Genomic DNA, 15,311 nt, shown 5'->3' with positions numbered 1-15,311 from the left:
GCTTCCGTGACAGTGATTTCCGCAGCAAAGGAAAGAAGAAGAAAATGAGGAAGAGAAAAATATTCTCTTCGATAGTGAAGATTAAAAAGGCACTAACTTGCAAACATTTCTTTCTCTCAGAAATGAAATACGCCGTTACGTTGACAACAACACAAAACGAACGGGGCTCATCTGTTGCGTCGTTCGTGACGTGGGAGCGGAAGAAACCTCAATTTTCATTTCCTGTGTATCCACACAACAGACATCCTCACGGAATATTGTAGTGGAAGAAAAAGCAAATTAAAAAAAAAAACTACTCACGGAGCCAAAGTTCCGTTCCGCGTTATGTTGAGCATTTACACGGTACCGGGAAATATGGAATGGCGTACCGAGCACCTATAGCAGACGACACCATCAGCGTGGGAGGACCTCGATATTCCCCGTTGCGAAATCCCCGATCTCGAAAATCACGTTCTCGAAACAAGGAAAATCAAAATCGAAACAAGGAAAATCAAAATCGAAACAAGGGCGCTCCTTGTTTCGTGCTCCCGAAACAGCTATTAAAGGAGTACAGAGGGCCATCAAAAAAAAAAAAATTCAGATTAAGACGTCTGATGAAAGTGTGTGTGTCATTTTACCGAGTAGCGCCAAAGGTTTTGATGTGTGCAATTTGTTTCCCAGAAAAACAAAAAAAAATAAATAAGAAAGCTCACATAAACATGTCTCCGCGCGTTCACCCTTAACTCGCCACTCCGGGTATAACGAGGAGGAGAAGTATGATGGCACGTCACCGATGACGTTACAGGGGTAACTCGTTCTGGTTCGCTGGTCAGTGGGGATCAGCGCCCTGTCCCTTTGGCGCCGTAATTCAGTTTTCCCAGTTCCTTCGGAGAATTGGGGATAGAAGGAGCGGCCGAATCATGACCGAGCCAGGAGCAATGCTTTTTTTTTCAGAACCCCGAACAGCCGAGTAGCAGACAATATTTCTCTGGACCAATCAGCGAGCGTGGCCCCTGTAGTGTCATCGCGAAGTCCCAGGCAGACCACAGGGTGGCACTGCTCTCCACGGCCCAGCCGTTGCGCACGGTCGCTTTTTTGCGGCGTACTTTAAATTTAATTTCTGCGATAATTATGACTCTATGTGGTGCATTAATTCGTATGGTGCATCTCACTGGCCTACTTAACAGTTTTATAAGAGGGCAAACAGGGTGTTAAAAATGACTTCTGTGCTGCTTTAAACGGCACTTGGACGCTTGAACACGCTCGCTGTCATGGAGGAAGGAAACACAGGAGCGGCCCTTCCAACTTTTTTCCATTGGGACGGGCGTGCCAGCCTTCGCATTGCATTCTGGGATGCTCCTGTCTACCACGTAACTGCTCACGTGACTCCAAGAGCATGCGCATGCCAGCTGCACTCTTAAAAATGAACTTCACCACATAGCACGCTCCTAGCCAACCATCACCCCGAATGACAACGTTCTCGCTCTAGATTTGTTGAAAACGGGAGTAGGAGCCTATTTTGTGCCGTGCATAATGGGCACAAAATAGGCTCCTCCTCCCGTTTTCAACAAATCAGGGGCGAGAACGTTGCCATTCGGGATGATGGTTGGCTAGGAGCGTGCTATGTGGTGAAGTTCATTTCTAAGAGTGTGCCAAAGCAGACGACGGGAATCGTGGTATGAACGCGCGCGTGCAGTTTTATTTCTCTGTGTTCGGAAGTTTACTCTTGGTTTACTCTTCTATTACAAGACCAGGTACGGCCTGCAGGACAAGCACGGAGGACTAGAAGCATCATTCGTAGCAGCGACGTTTGTGTGACGACGTGGCCGCGTCTTGTGTGTTTGTTGCTGAAGTGGTAAAGAATGCCATTAATCAAACTTGTACAACAATAGAGGAAATCAAATGATCATGCAGCTGTAGCACCGCGCCAGCTCGCAAACGAACGATTCAGGATGACTCACACCGACACAGGGGCACGAAGCAATCAATCAAGTACGTACTGACGAATGAAACGTTATCCCCGTGACAGAGCGGCTTTCCGTTGACGCCCAGCCGCAGCCGTGGTAAGACGTTGTTTCCGCAATGGTGCTCACATTTTAAGGGTAACTGACTTTGGAAAGGCATAAAAGCACGGAAAGCAGCACGAGCAACAAAACGTTGCTAAACCGAAACTTTAGGGAAGATCACGTGGTGGACAGGAAGTAATGGCGGTTTTGACCACGTGGTTTTGACACGAGCGACCGCTAGAGGGGTCCCACGGAGATCTATTGGAAACGGCCGCTTCTGCTGTGCTGTCGTTTCTCCCTTTCTCTATTTTCTGCTCTCTGCTCTACTGCCGCTCCACCTTTCTTCACTTTCGTGGAGAGGAGGGAAGAGGCCACGTGATGGAGCACGATACCCATTTTACCTGCACCATCCAAAAGCCACCAGCCAAAAGCCACTGCGCAAAAGTATTTAAAATAAGATACTAAGTACTCCACGTATAAAGTATTTAAAATAGAGTACAAAATACCCAAAACAAAGAAATTTGAGTAGAGTTTAACACCCAGTTTTCTTCCTATAAAACTGTTAAGTAGGCCAGTAAGATGCACCATGCGAAGTAATTTACACCACAGAGTCATAATTATCGCGGAAATTGAATTTAAAATACGCCGCAAAAAGCGACTGTGCGCAACGGTGGTGAAGAGCAGTACCAGCCTGTGATCTTCCTGGAACCTCGCGCTGACGTTATAAGGAGAACGCTCGCTGATTGGCCTAGAGAAATGTTGTCTGCTACTCCGCTGTCGTCTGCTACTCGGCTGTTCGGGGTTCTGATAGAGCCTTTCTTCTTGCTCGGTAATGCTTCGGCCGCTCCTTCTATCCCCAATTCTCCGGGAAAAGTGGCAAAACAGGTTTACGGCGGCAAAGGGACAATGCGCTGACCCCCACTGACCGGCAAACCAGAACGAGTCTCCTTATGCCGTCATCGGTGACGTGCCATCATACCTCCTCATCCTCGTTATAGCTGGAATGGCGAGTTAGGGTTCCGCGCGAGGGTGAAGGCGCGGAGCTATGTTTATGTGAGTTTTTTTCTCGGAAACAAATTGCACACATCAAAACCTTCCGCGCTACTCGGTATAATGACACACACACTTTCATCAGATGTCTTAATCTGAAAATTTTTTGGATGGCCCTTAGTAGTATTAGTATTAGCGGTAAGTAAAATGCGTGTCCTGAGCGTGGCCAAACAGATGAAAGGAAGGTCAAGGTAAACCTAGGTGATATGTTCTGACCCAAAACTTCGTAATGCCTCCTGTATGTCAGCCCGGATCTTTCAACTTCATGCGCGTGTTTATTGCTTTGGTGACCAACGAAATAAATGCCGGGATTCTCTAGTATCTAATCCCCCAGACATTCACCTGCCAATATGAATAGGAACCGTTTTCTGACGAAAGGGTCGGGCTATTGACAAGAAAGGCCAAGCGTGGGACCAGCCTATTGTACAGGAGGATAAATGACAGATGCATGAATTTCCAAAAAAAAAAAAGAAAGAAAAATGGGAGCTAAGTTCAAGTGAGCTGAAAATCTGGACACGTCGGGGAAGTGTGCTGCATACGGCTTGACAAGGATGGAAAGTAAATTGAGCACTGACTAGCAAATACTGAAAACAGTAGTACCAAAATGTCGCAAAAAGTATTTAAAATACTGTATTTTGAGCATAGATAGAGAAGTTACCCGTCAAAAAGAACTTGGTACGAGTTAAGTTACCGTGTACAAAATGTAACTAAGTTAATAACGAAGTTCTTCAGCCTGAAATGTAACTCGCAGTTAGGGAGTTACTTAAATAAAAGAACGAGTTACTTCCAAGTTACTTCGGACACAAAATAGAACTACACAGGTGCAGCGCGCGTGAGCAGTTGAGTTCGACCTTGAGTTGCCTGCGGAGGAGTGCAACACGCTTAGATCGTTTTCGTTTATGTCGAATAATTCGAACGCTTTGCATCTTGTTCTTTGTGGGCGCACAATGGTTCAGCTTCATTTCAATGGCAGCGGTTCTTACTTCCTGAATAGATTATTGTCATTGATTGAATATCATGTGGCATAAAATGCCACGAAAGAGCCGGAGAGAAAGCAAGAAAATAAGTGGACGTGAGTGAAAAGCGAATTAGAAGCAAATTAGAACTTAGCTTATGTTACTTTGGCAAAGTTACATGAGAAAGAAACGAATTCCTCTGGAAGTTACCACGGCGCAAAAGTACCGAGTTAAGTTACAAGTTATCAAAAAAAGGAACTTAGTTACAGTAACGAGTTACCTCGAACTCTGATTTTGAGTATGCGCTCAAGATTCGTACCAAGATAGAGGAAGCCTGCTTATTGTTCGACGTGACGTATTAACTAAGAGTCAGCCAATCAGGATCGTGTTTTCAATGGCCGTACCCAATCAGGAACGTGCTTTCAGCGGCCGTAGCCATGGAGACGAGCCACCGTCAGCCGCATGGGCAGTCACTGTCGTCTGCGAGTACTGAACGCGTCCTCGCGTACTAAACGGAAAAGCAAAATAAATCGCAATACGGTCCCATATTTTTCTCGAGAGTGATTTTATGGAAAGCGTGTTGCACTTTTAGTCTACAGGTTCAACTTTACGAAAATAGCTTCAATCGTTTGCGAGTTCGTGAATTCGCAGAACTGCAAATCGCGGACATGGTAGCAGACGGATTCTGACTTCGTGACCACGTAACGAGAGGGGGACGGGGGGCAGTGAGCAGGACTTCTGCATATAGGTGGCGTTGGCGGCGTACGTGAAGACACGACGTTGTGTGCTCGCGACCACGTAACAACAGAAAGCTATGACGTCTTTCGCATCTTCCGTTGTAGCATTGTGGGGAATGTTGTCCGTGTGAATATGCATTTCAAGAACAGGTCGGAGTGGGATCCCATTGGTATCCTCAAACGATGTGTGTTCAAGCTCTCGCGGAGAGGTCGGAGAGGTCCAATCGGAGGCCTCTCCGCATTGTCGCTCTGCGTGAGAAGGAGAGGGAGAAGGAAAGCGTATACATTGTGGTTGCTTTCGCTCAAAAATCGCGAACGACGCAACGGAAGCCGCGTTCCTTTTTTTTATTCCTGTCAAGGTAACGGAATATTTCGTTCCATGAGGAGAAATCCTTGCACTCCAGTGCCCCCTTTAATAGTTTGAGGCGTCACAGCGTTTCAGGAAACCGATTCTCTGGCTGACATGCCCCCTACGCCGATGCAAATGACAACGGCAACATGCTATACCGCCGCAGCTGTTCCCCGTATACAAGCCGAACGCATGCACTTGGAGACAGCGGCCGCGGCATACTCGCCTTTCCAACGTAACTGCGAACCTCTGTTCCCGCGGCGAGAAGTCGCAGTCGCTTAATCGGGGGATAAGAACGGTATCTCCACTGCATCTGGGGTATGTATCCCGAGTTCCGGCGCGTTCCTGCCGGCGGATGCCGACAGGCAGCTGTTGATAATGTGCCATATAGCGGTGTTGTAAAGCGGTAAACTGCTTCCAGATTGTGCTCTAGCGTGCTTAGTGGACAGTTTTTGCTGTGCCCGTGCGGCGATGGCTTTGGATAAAAGGCCGAAGGTTGCGGATTCCAGTACGCCGCTGCACGAGAAGGACCCCAAGGGTGTGTACACTTTTTGTGTTCATGCTTCGTAACGGTATGAAGGCGGCGTTTGAAATGCTCTTAAGATTTCTATCGAAAGACTTTCGATGTTTCGCGGAATCGCTTATTTTCTATATGTCGTTACTGCGGTATGTTTATACCATTTCAGCGTATCGCTAACATGTCACGTCATGCCGGTGTCACGTGGCCTCATAAAGTTATGGACGGACGTACTCAGTGTAGGCCGTAAAAAGCCAGTAACACTATATATAATGTGTGTTAAGGTGGGGTAATTGGTATTCATGCATGCCTGAGCGTATAGAATCAGCCAAAGACGCACACGATGACAGACACCACGCGGACGCACCATACTATGTATACCTGTCAGCTAAATGCACTTATACCCCTGTCAGACGGACTAATTTAGTGTCACTTTCAGCGAGTGACACTCGCACTTAGTGTCATTCGTGTGCTGTCACACGACATATATTTTAGTGACACTCGGCAGAAAGTACGTTTCCCAAACTCACTTCGCTTCTTTTCGGCTGACGAAGTTTCTAGCCCCGACGGCAGACTTTGTGACACAGGTAAAAATATTGAGAAAAAGTGAGGGGTCCCGACACCACAATATTTTTAAGCGAGTATTCTCAACAGCGTGTTTGTTATATTTAAGTACAGCGCGAGATGGTAAAACACACACACACACACACACACACACACACACACACATCAGTACTCTCGTTAGTAGCATGTGACTACTTCGCGGTCTCGGCGAGCCGGCGGCGGCCATTTTTGTAGTGGCACGTGTTTGAGGCCAATTTGTTTAATGTTGGAAGAAGATTAACAGGAAGTGTGTCTGAATCAAAGAAAAACGTTCTGAGGACGGTATTGTGGCGCACTCCTAAAAAATTTGCCGCCGTTTATTCTCATCTATCGCATATTTGCCATCATACATAAGTAAGTGACACTGCATGCAAGCACGTAGTGAAAGTGACATTCGTTTGTTGGAGTGCACCGCACGGAAATGGCACTAAATCATCACGTGTGTCAGGCGTATTCGCTGCGAGATCGACCTATATAGGGGGCGACACTGTCACCATTCTAGTGTGGATAACACGTGGGCCGATGTTCGGAGTTGATGGTCCTTTTCCGTAGTTCTTGCATATATTCACCGGAATATCACTTTTGCCGCGATGGTACGATACTGTTCGGTTCCCCAGTGCTCCACCTACTGCAGTGAACGCAGAAGTGTCAAAGCAGACGACGCGTCCACACTGCGGTAGTTCTCCGCTCTCCGCAGCGCGGCGACACCGTTCGATCTCGGAGCGTAGGAGGACTGCCATTACAGGGTCGCCAATCGTTAAAATTGTTTAGAGGTGCTTCATTTTTTTTTGTGTGTGTGTGTGGGTCTTGTCGGCAACAATATATACGTCAGCGACGCGTACCGGTTTCCACGGTAACTGCCCACACCTCCGCAGGAAAACTCTCTGTTGGGCGTCGCGCTCTGTCATTCGAGCTAGTGTGGTTCTTTCACTTTTCCGGTTATCCTTTACTAGTAATTGCGGTGCTAGTCGAGGAGATATTCTGACTCCCTCCCGCTCCAGTTCCTTCTGAATCCCTTCTAGCTTTCCAGGGCTGGTCTGAAGGGTACACAGAGCAGACGAAGCGCGTACAAACACCTTGAAGCTGCCAGTGCGTTTCCAAAGCGCACACATCTTTGATTCTTTCCTAGTGTATAGTGTACTTGAAGCTACTTCCGTTTGAGCAACTCAGTGATGTTAATATGTATGGTGCACGCAGTTCACGTAGCACGTACGCTTTCAGCGTTTTTTCGGCTGCTATAGCGCATTTTGTCGTACTGCCCATGCGCGTATACATTTCGCTCTTGACGAAGAGTAATTCTTCGAATAATTCCGAAAGAGTCACTATCGATTTCGTGAATGGCTCATTTCATTACGCGTAAATTATAAAAGGATGCCAATGTACCTAAAATAATCTTTTGTTTCCTTGATTTGATACCTCATTTTAGGGCTTCTCCGGTGTTTCAGTAACTTCCGAGGATACTGTCACAGGTATTTTTTTTTTTAACTTCCGCGTTTCTCGAACTCTCGGTTATGTCGAATTTCCCTGATCGAATAAGGATTTACTGTACACGTAGTCAAGTTTGCATCGCTACAGGGTTACAACAAAATAATATACAGGGTGTCCCAGAAAACGTGTCATTGAATTATAATAAAAAAACTACACCACCTAGAATCATGCGGGCAACGGCATTTGTTTTTACTAGGTTTTTGCCACCTACTGATGTGAAGGTCGTGTTACGTAAGTTTAATTATGTAAATTTTCGCGAACTGAAGTCCGAAATTTGCCAAGTAAAGGTCACTTTTTTACCTCAACAATGTGAAGAGCGTGTCTAATGTATCCAAACTAATGATAATTGACAGGGATATTCAGGGGTTATCCCATGAGAAAAAATAGCCGAACATCATGCTCTACGAAGCAAGCGCGCGACAAATTTTTCAGCGCAATCCTTGTTAGTCCGACGAAAGGAGGTTGGAAACCCAGCCCACACCTGCAACGCAGAAAGAGATAACACAGGTATGGCTTATCGCATCCGACTTTCGTTGGGATCGAACTTACCCTCTCCCAATTTGAGGACTGTCACTTTTTCTACTATCACTCTGTGGGCTGGGTTTGGAACCTCCTTTCGTCGGACAGCAAGCGATTGCGCTCAAAAAGTCGTCGCGCGTTATGGTTCTGTGCTACGAAAAGCATGATGTTCGGTTATTTTTTTCCGATGGCATAGATTGCGAATATCACTGTCAATTATCATGAACTTGAGTGAATTCGACACGCTCTTCATATTGGTGGGGTAAAAAAGTGACCTTTACTTGGCAAATTTCCGAGTTCAGTTCGCAAATATTTACAAAATTAAACTTACGATACATGACATTCACATGAGGAGTTCGCAAAAACCTAGTAAGAACAAATGCCGTTGACCGCATGATTCTAGGTGGCGTAGTTTTTTTTATTATAATTCAATGACACGTTTTCTGGGATACCCTGTATGCACTGAGACACCTGTCATCGTCACTTCTTCATTTATTGTTGTTGTTGTTGTTGAGACACCGGAGCGGATAACGCCATTTAGCATTCGAATTAGTCGGCACTAGAAGGAACGCTATTTCCTGGCAAGTACCGGAGAACATATTATTAGGAAATGGTCTCGTCTGACGAAGGAGGCGCAAGTCGTTTCATTCGAATGACTTGTACGCACACAACTGACAGCTCCGGGCATTCTAGCCGCGAATAAGAAAGAGAGGGCGGTCTGCCTGCCGAGACGGACGGCAAGTTGCCACAAAGCGAGAAAAAGGCAAGAAAAAAAAAAGAAGAAAGAAACCTTTCCTTATTATTGTATTTCTTTCAAGTCCTTAATAACACGTTACCCAAAAAAGAAATGGAAAGCATTACTCATACACGATTGTTCTAGAAAGCAGCTGCACGTTTCTATCAAGAGACTCTGCAACGCGATCTCGAAAAAGATAACCTTGAGGGCTGAAAAAGACAATCGCGGTTGCAAAAAAAAAAAAAAAAAAACAATGACAGGGCCCCCATCGGATGTTGCAAGCAAATTTCGCCCCCATGTTGAGCAGGATATTATGGGCGAAGTCCTGAGCCTGGGCAACGCAGGAACACGTACACACCTGACTATAAAATGTTATATTGAAAAAAAAAAAAAAAAGGACAGAAGAAACTGGGAAGAATCGGGACCAGTACCGTAATATCTTTACGCATTGAGCTCGAAACAGGGGGAGAATCCAGACCCATTGACTGTGAAAAAAATGGCTAGGAAGCAAGCGAGCTGGTGAAGATGATGCATAATGTAAAAAAACCCCGAGACTAGGGAACACGAAGGGACAGACACAAACACGAAGTCTCTTGACGTCTCTTGAGACTTCGTGTTTGTGTCTGTCCCTTCGTGTTCCCTAGTCTCGGGTTTTTTTACATTATGCACCATTGACTGGGTCGCAGACCCAGACGCATTGCACGGGATGATGCCGTTTATCACTCCTGGGTTTGGGGAAAAGTGTGGGGCGTACACCCTCTTGTGGCAATTACCATAACTGCACAGGATGGTAGCCAGACAAATATTTCAAGGGGGTGGGGGTGGGGGGCTCTATGGGGACTTTACATGGGGAGGAGGATTTCCCCCTTGTTTCCATCTCCCAAATGCACTACCAAAGGTACGTTTTCGGGGGGTGCGTGAACCCTCTAACCCCTCCCCCCGGCTACACCCCTGCAACTGCCTAAGTGTCACAAAAAGGTGTACGCCATCCATTTTCAACAAATCGGGGGGGAGAGAACGATGCCGTTGGGGATGACGGTTGTGCCAGGAGCGTTATATTTCAGTACGTTCCATTGTTGTTTTCATACTGAGCTGGGTGTCGAACCAAAAAAAATACGGGTTCGGTTCAGGGACTTTTTGTTCGGTTCTGGAGCGCAATAATAACGGTTCGAACCAGTTTATTCGGTTTCATAGCGGTTCAGCGCACTGCAGAAAATGTTGTGCCAGCATTCTCCGGTAATACGATGCTATAGTGTACGAAATAGGATGCCAAGCTTCTCTACGAACACATTTTGTCAGCAGCGTTTTGACACCAAGCGTTGATTTATTTAAAGTGGTTGGGACAGTTTCATACGTGTGATTTATTGCATCATGGACGCATTGTACTGCGTGTCAGAATACTGAGAAAAAAGAATTATTCTTCTAGGTGTCGTACGTCGCGTGATACAAGCCCTCGAACACGCTCCCGAGCGAAGCGGAGACGTCACAGGGCTCAGAGTTGCGCCCTTTCCCATTGGCAGCCGTAAACACGTGACTTCTCGTGCGCTGCTTCACTAGCGGCGGCGAGGGCTGTGATGTCATAGAGCCGCATGAGTTTCTGCTTTTATTACTCCTTTCGCCGTGAAATTTTCAATGCAGGTTCACACCGGTACAAGGAACCGTCTGTTACGTTCATCTAAGATAACCCGGGACGACCTGTCACAACCCCTTAGATATGCATGATGACTTAAGAGGGCATACCAGCTCTCCGTCCCAATGTATTTCCTATGGAACATATTTTATGCTTTTTCGTGTTTTTTTTTCGGTATTTTTATGCGGTAACCACCGCGCAGGTTTTAACGCGGGTGGTTTCACTATAAAGAGGAAAGCGAGATGAATCGGATAACGTTAATACATTTCTGATACACGTCATATGTATTTTACGGCGACGTCATGATTGTGAAAAAAAAATGAAAAAACACAATTTTTCTTCGCCCTCTTTGAGCAGGTTTTTATTAAACTTCTATAGGCATTTCGAAAAAAACTTCCCATTTACTTTCTCTCGAAATATTTCAGGAATTGATAGACACCAAATTTATATGTCTACCACTTTTCGTTTTTTATAAAAAAAAAAAAAGCATGAAATGTGAGGACGCAGAAACACCGACTGAAAGCCCAGTGAAGCACGTCATTCTGTGTTGCCATCTGGTGACGCGAAAGGAAAACCGCACGGACCGTATCCTTCCGCCGAGCAAGTGGTGGTCCAGAATAGAGGACTCAGGTGGTTTGCGTGTGCGAGAAATAGCGTTGCCACCACTGCCCAGAACGCAAACTCAGGTTTTTGCGTTCTGCGCGAGCTCACTATTTATTGGAAATGGCGGGGCCACGCAAAGCTGGTTTTGCATGCGTTGCTCTCGCGGCCGACGAGAAACCGCGGGAGCATCCCGTCATCTACTTTCTGACTACTTTATACCCAGCTGTCAGACGCAGAGCCATCTATAGACGGCTCTGGTCAGACGGGCGCACTTACGGCGTTAACGGTTACTGCCGTAAATGCATACTGTCATTAACTCCTTGCCAGACGGGCAGCAATACGGCCTTTGCGACAAAACTGAGATAGAAGGGCAACGGCGTTACCGCAAGACAGTTTACGACATCGAAACTGCCCAAGCCTCGTCACCAAGCGCCATAAGCAGGATTTCGCACATTTAATTCAATTAGAAATAAAATGTTTTTTTTTCCGCGACGTAATGTTCTGTCATATTTTTTTCGCGTTTTTCTGTTACATTTTTGCACTTTGCTTCGCTTTTTATCTAGTCTGCTCAGGTGTTCAGTTCGTAGTGACACCCTCGAACCACTGCAGGCGGCATCGCACCGTGTCGTCTGCATCCAAAGTCGTACGCCACTCAAAAAAATATCCAAAGCACTTCAAAGCAAATGTAGTTTGCTGTTGTATTTTCAAAATTTTCGAAGTACCAACCACACGTTGTTTTCGTGTACTCTCAGTGTGAAAAACATGTGACTTCACTACATTACATTCAACGTTCGCAGATGTGTTTATCGATGTGGGCATCAACGGCAAAACGCCTTCACGGATACCGTCTGGCAGCTTCCCAGAGCTGAAGGCCGTAACCCTAAAGGCCGTATGTGCCCGTCTGACAGACTAACGTCAACAAGTAAAGCCTGGTCCGCGCTATTGCATTTCGATGAGCGTTCCGTCAGTCTGCGAAGCGACGCAAGCCCCTTCGACAGTGACGGACGCATGAAATGCCGGTTGTTGCCCCGGTAACCGTGTCGCTCTTATCTTCTCTTTCTTCACTTCACGTAAGGCGTTTCTTGTGAAAGTCGCGTCGCAATAGTGCGGAAAACTGTGAGTTGTCTTGCGATAGCATCAACAAAGCGTGCTTAGGCCGCTTTCACACGAACGTTTTTCTCGTCCTTGTTTTTAACGGAGGCAAAACCGACCCATTGGAACCTACGGGGCTCTGAAAGATGAAAGTCACTGAAAAGGTTAGCCAGCTGTAGGACGTGGGTTCGAGTCCTACAGCTGGCTAACCTTTTCAATGACTTTCATCGTTAATTTCTTAGGCAAATTGTATGTATTTGTCCCTTCTATGTTGTTCCAGCCTCAGAACATCAGTTCTTTCATGTTCTACCAGGGCTCGTTTGCCCAAAGCCAGCAGCCTCACGTCACGGTAACGCTGCTCTGTAAACATCGTGCGTACAAGCCCGTTGGGTCCGATATAGCGTTTACAGGGAATGCTATACTAAAACTCCCTGTTGTTAATAATGATGTGAAATAATGAGCGTACCTTTATTTCTATAGCACCTACACTTTGTGGTGCCTTGATCGCCCTACCCGAGTGTCGTGAGTGATATGCGTACCATGGTACTTCAGGAGTACGCCCAACTCTCCTCGATCGGCCACCGTATCTGCCGTCAGTGGATACCCGGGCATACAGGGCTACGCGGAAACACATGTGCCGACGCGGCTGCGAGACGCGCCGCGCTTGATGCGGCTACGCTGGTGCCCTTACTACCGCTCCCGGTGTCTGCGTGTCTCCTGCTTATACGGCGTCTCTGCGGCGACGGCACCCGCCAGTTGTTGTATAGACGCTATCCGACCTAATGCGTCCCTGCAGTCCATCGACCCCTCACTGGAATTTGTCATCGGCTGCCGCTGTACCCGCGAGGAGGAGACCCTTCTACATAGTCTCCTGCTGAACGTTGCCCTCACCCGTTCACTCCTGTTCAAAATGGGCCACGTCTCATCTCCCACTTGTCCCTGCTGCACTGTAGAAGACGATATCTCTCATCAGTTCCTCCACTGTCAGCGTCACCACCATCATGAGGCCGTGCTCTGGCAACACCTCTCAAGAGCTTGGGTGCACGGACGGACGGACGGACCGACGTTTCTCTCGCAACACTCCTTGGCCCTGTGCAGCGAGCTGAGCAGTGGAGAGTCACAAAAGCGGTGCTCCGCTTTCTGCGTGACACGGGTCTCCTGGGCTCCCTGTGAGCCCTGTGTTTCTCTCTCGACCCAGTGGGCAGTCACCACAGCGCTCCTCTGCTTTCTCCACGCTTGTCAACGCCTTGTGATTGTGTGACTGTGTGTGTGACTTTTCAGTTTTAGTTTTGTGTTCTTCCTTTCCTTCTCTTATCTTAAAAATGAACTTCACCGCATAGCACGCTCCTAGCCAACCATCATCTCGAATGGTATCGTTATCTGCCTTTATTTGTTGAAAACGGGAGGCGTACGCCTTTTCTGTGACACTTACGCTGTTCATAATTGTCAGAAAAAAGGCGTACGCCTCCCGCTTTCAACAAATCAGGGCAGATAACGATATCATTCGAATATGATCGTTGGCTAGGAGCGTGCTATGCGGTGAAGTTTATTTTTAAGAGTGTACGGCAAGCATTTCACAACTACGCCACCACCGCCACGCACCATCATCTGTTTGAAGAGTAATAGAAGCACGGCAGGGGCGACCCCACCTAGATACAGAAAGCCTGAGCGCTCGTCGAAGTGACGTAACACTTAAGAGTCAGCCAATCAGGATCGTGATTTCAACGGCCGTAGCCAATCCCGAACGTGCTTTGTGCGTTCGTGGCCATGTTGAAGAACCACCGTCGTCTGCGAGTTGTGATTGAATGTCCCCGCGCGTACGAAATGGGAAAACTTGCAAATGCGAAAACGGAATGCGAAATGGGAAAACTTGCACAAAATGGTCTCCATCTTTCTCAAAAATGATTTTCTGGAATGCGTCTTGGCGCTTTTTGTCTAAATATTTAGGTCTGCAGTTCCAGATGAGCTGCAATCATTTGCGGGTTCTTGAATCCGCAGAACGGTGAATCGCAGTAGCAGACGAATTCTGACTCTTAATTGACAGAGGGAGAAGGGGGCAATCACTGATCTCTATGTATAAAGGCTGGATCGCGCATGGGAGAGGGGCTCGTGGGGGAGAGGCGTGCCTTCGGGCCGCCATGTTGGTGGGCCCTAAAGTGCTGTGTGTGCCCATAGAAAACAATGGGAGGCAACAGAGATTGTGAGTATTTATTGCGCTGCTAGCATTGATCGTTGTTTGTCATCACACAATTTTGTAAGGTGCCAGTATACTGATGTATCCTAACAGTGTTTCACAGGTGTCCTGCCGTTCGATTCTTAATTACGTTATGTTTTGCATTCCGAAACTAGACCGTCACTGCAGTGCAGCGCTGGGGATTGTACTACAGCACGTTTCCCAGCCAATATTTCAATAAGAAACGACTTGAGGTTAACAACAACCATGTATATAATATCCCGTACTGCGTTCTGGACAAAAATTGTTCCATAAAGAACGGCCCGGGAAAAGATATACTCGCATGGCAGAAAGAGATCGTTCTGTAGAGTCACAGCCGTTGTTTTAGCCGTGTATGCGTTTAGTATGATTTATGTCAAGCATCGCCTTAGAAAGAGTCTTTTAGTAAACGACAGCGGTGCTTTGCCTCGCAAATATGGACACACCGAAGCAGCCCAAATAATTACTTCACGCAATTAGATCACACTCGTTAGGACAGTTAATCAGGTAGTGATGTAAGCTTAATCAATTAAGTTACTTAGAAAGTGGTAACACCTCCTTGAGACACAGGACTTATCTCTTTTTGAAGTACAGCCCTTCTATGTTTGTTTGCTTCTTCCTTTATTTGTTCTGATTATTTGCAGGCGCGGTTGTGCCAAACTGAATGTCCTTCTCCAGCACTCACATGCTTTTGTTGAATACAACTGCAGTGTGAGAAAAGCTGCTTGGGGATGGGCTATCCAGTGCTGACTTTGTCATGCTTGTTATGTGGAGCATGTTCCAAAAAATGCAGCTCCACGTATGGTCTTCAAATTGCAACAGGACTATTTGGAG

General features: G+C 46.8%; 1 protein-coding gene across 4 annotated transcripts in view; it reads left to right on the top strand.

Annotated features, from left to right (window-relative positions):
- The window catches only part of LOC135368190 (choline transporter-like protein 4), a 71,748-nt gene that overhangs the window by 18,374 nt on the left and 38,063 nt on the right, over positions 1-15,311 (top strand). Inside the window, exons 1-2 of one of the 4 annotated variants that reach the window (XM_064601319.1) lie at positions 5,261-5,395; positions 5,499-5,615. The exons of the other annotated variants lie outside the window; for them this stretch is intronic. Coding sequence (XP_064457389.1) covers positions 5,549-5,615 — 67 coding nt within the window. The 5' untranslated portion in view covers positions 5,261-5,395; positions 5,499-5,548. Of the gene's footprint in view, positions 1-5,260; positions 5,396-5,498; positions 5,616-15,311 lie in introns of those variants that run through there. 4 annotated transcript variants of the gene reach the window in all.

Source organism: Ornithodoros turicata, chromosome 9, assembly GCF_037126465.1.
Source record: "Ornithodoros turicata isolate Travis chromosome 9, ASM3712646v1, whole genome shotgun sequence".
NCBI classification, from domain to species: domain Eukaryota; kingdom Metazoa; phylum Arthropoda; class Arachnida; order Ixodida; family Argasidae; genus Ornithodoros; species Ornithodoros turicata.
The sequence above is the reverse complement of the archived record's forward strand: the minus strand, read 5'-3'. Positions and strand labels throughout refer to the sequence as shown.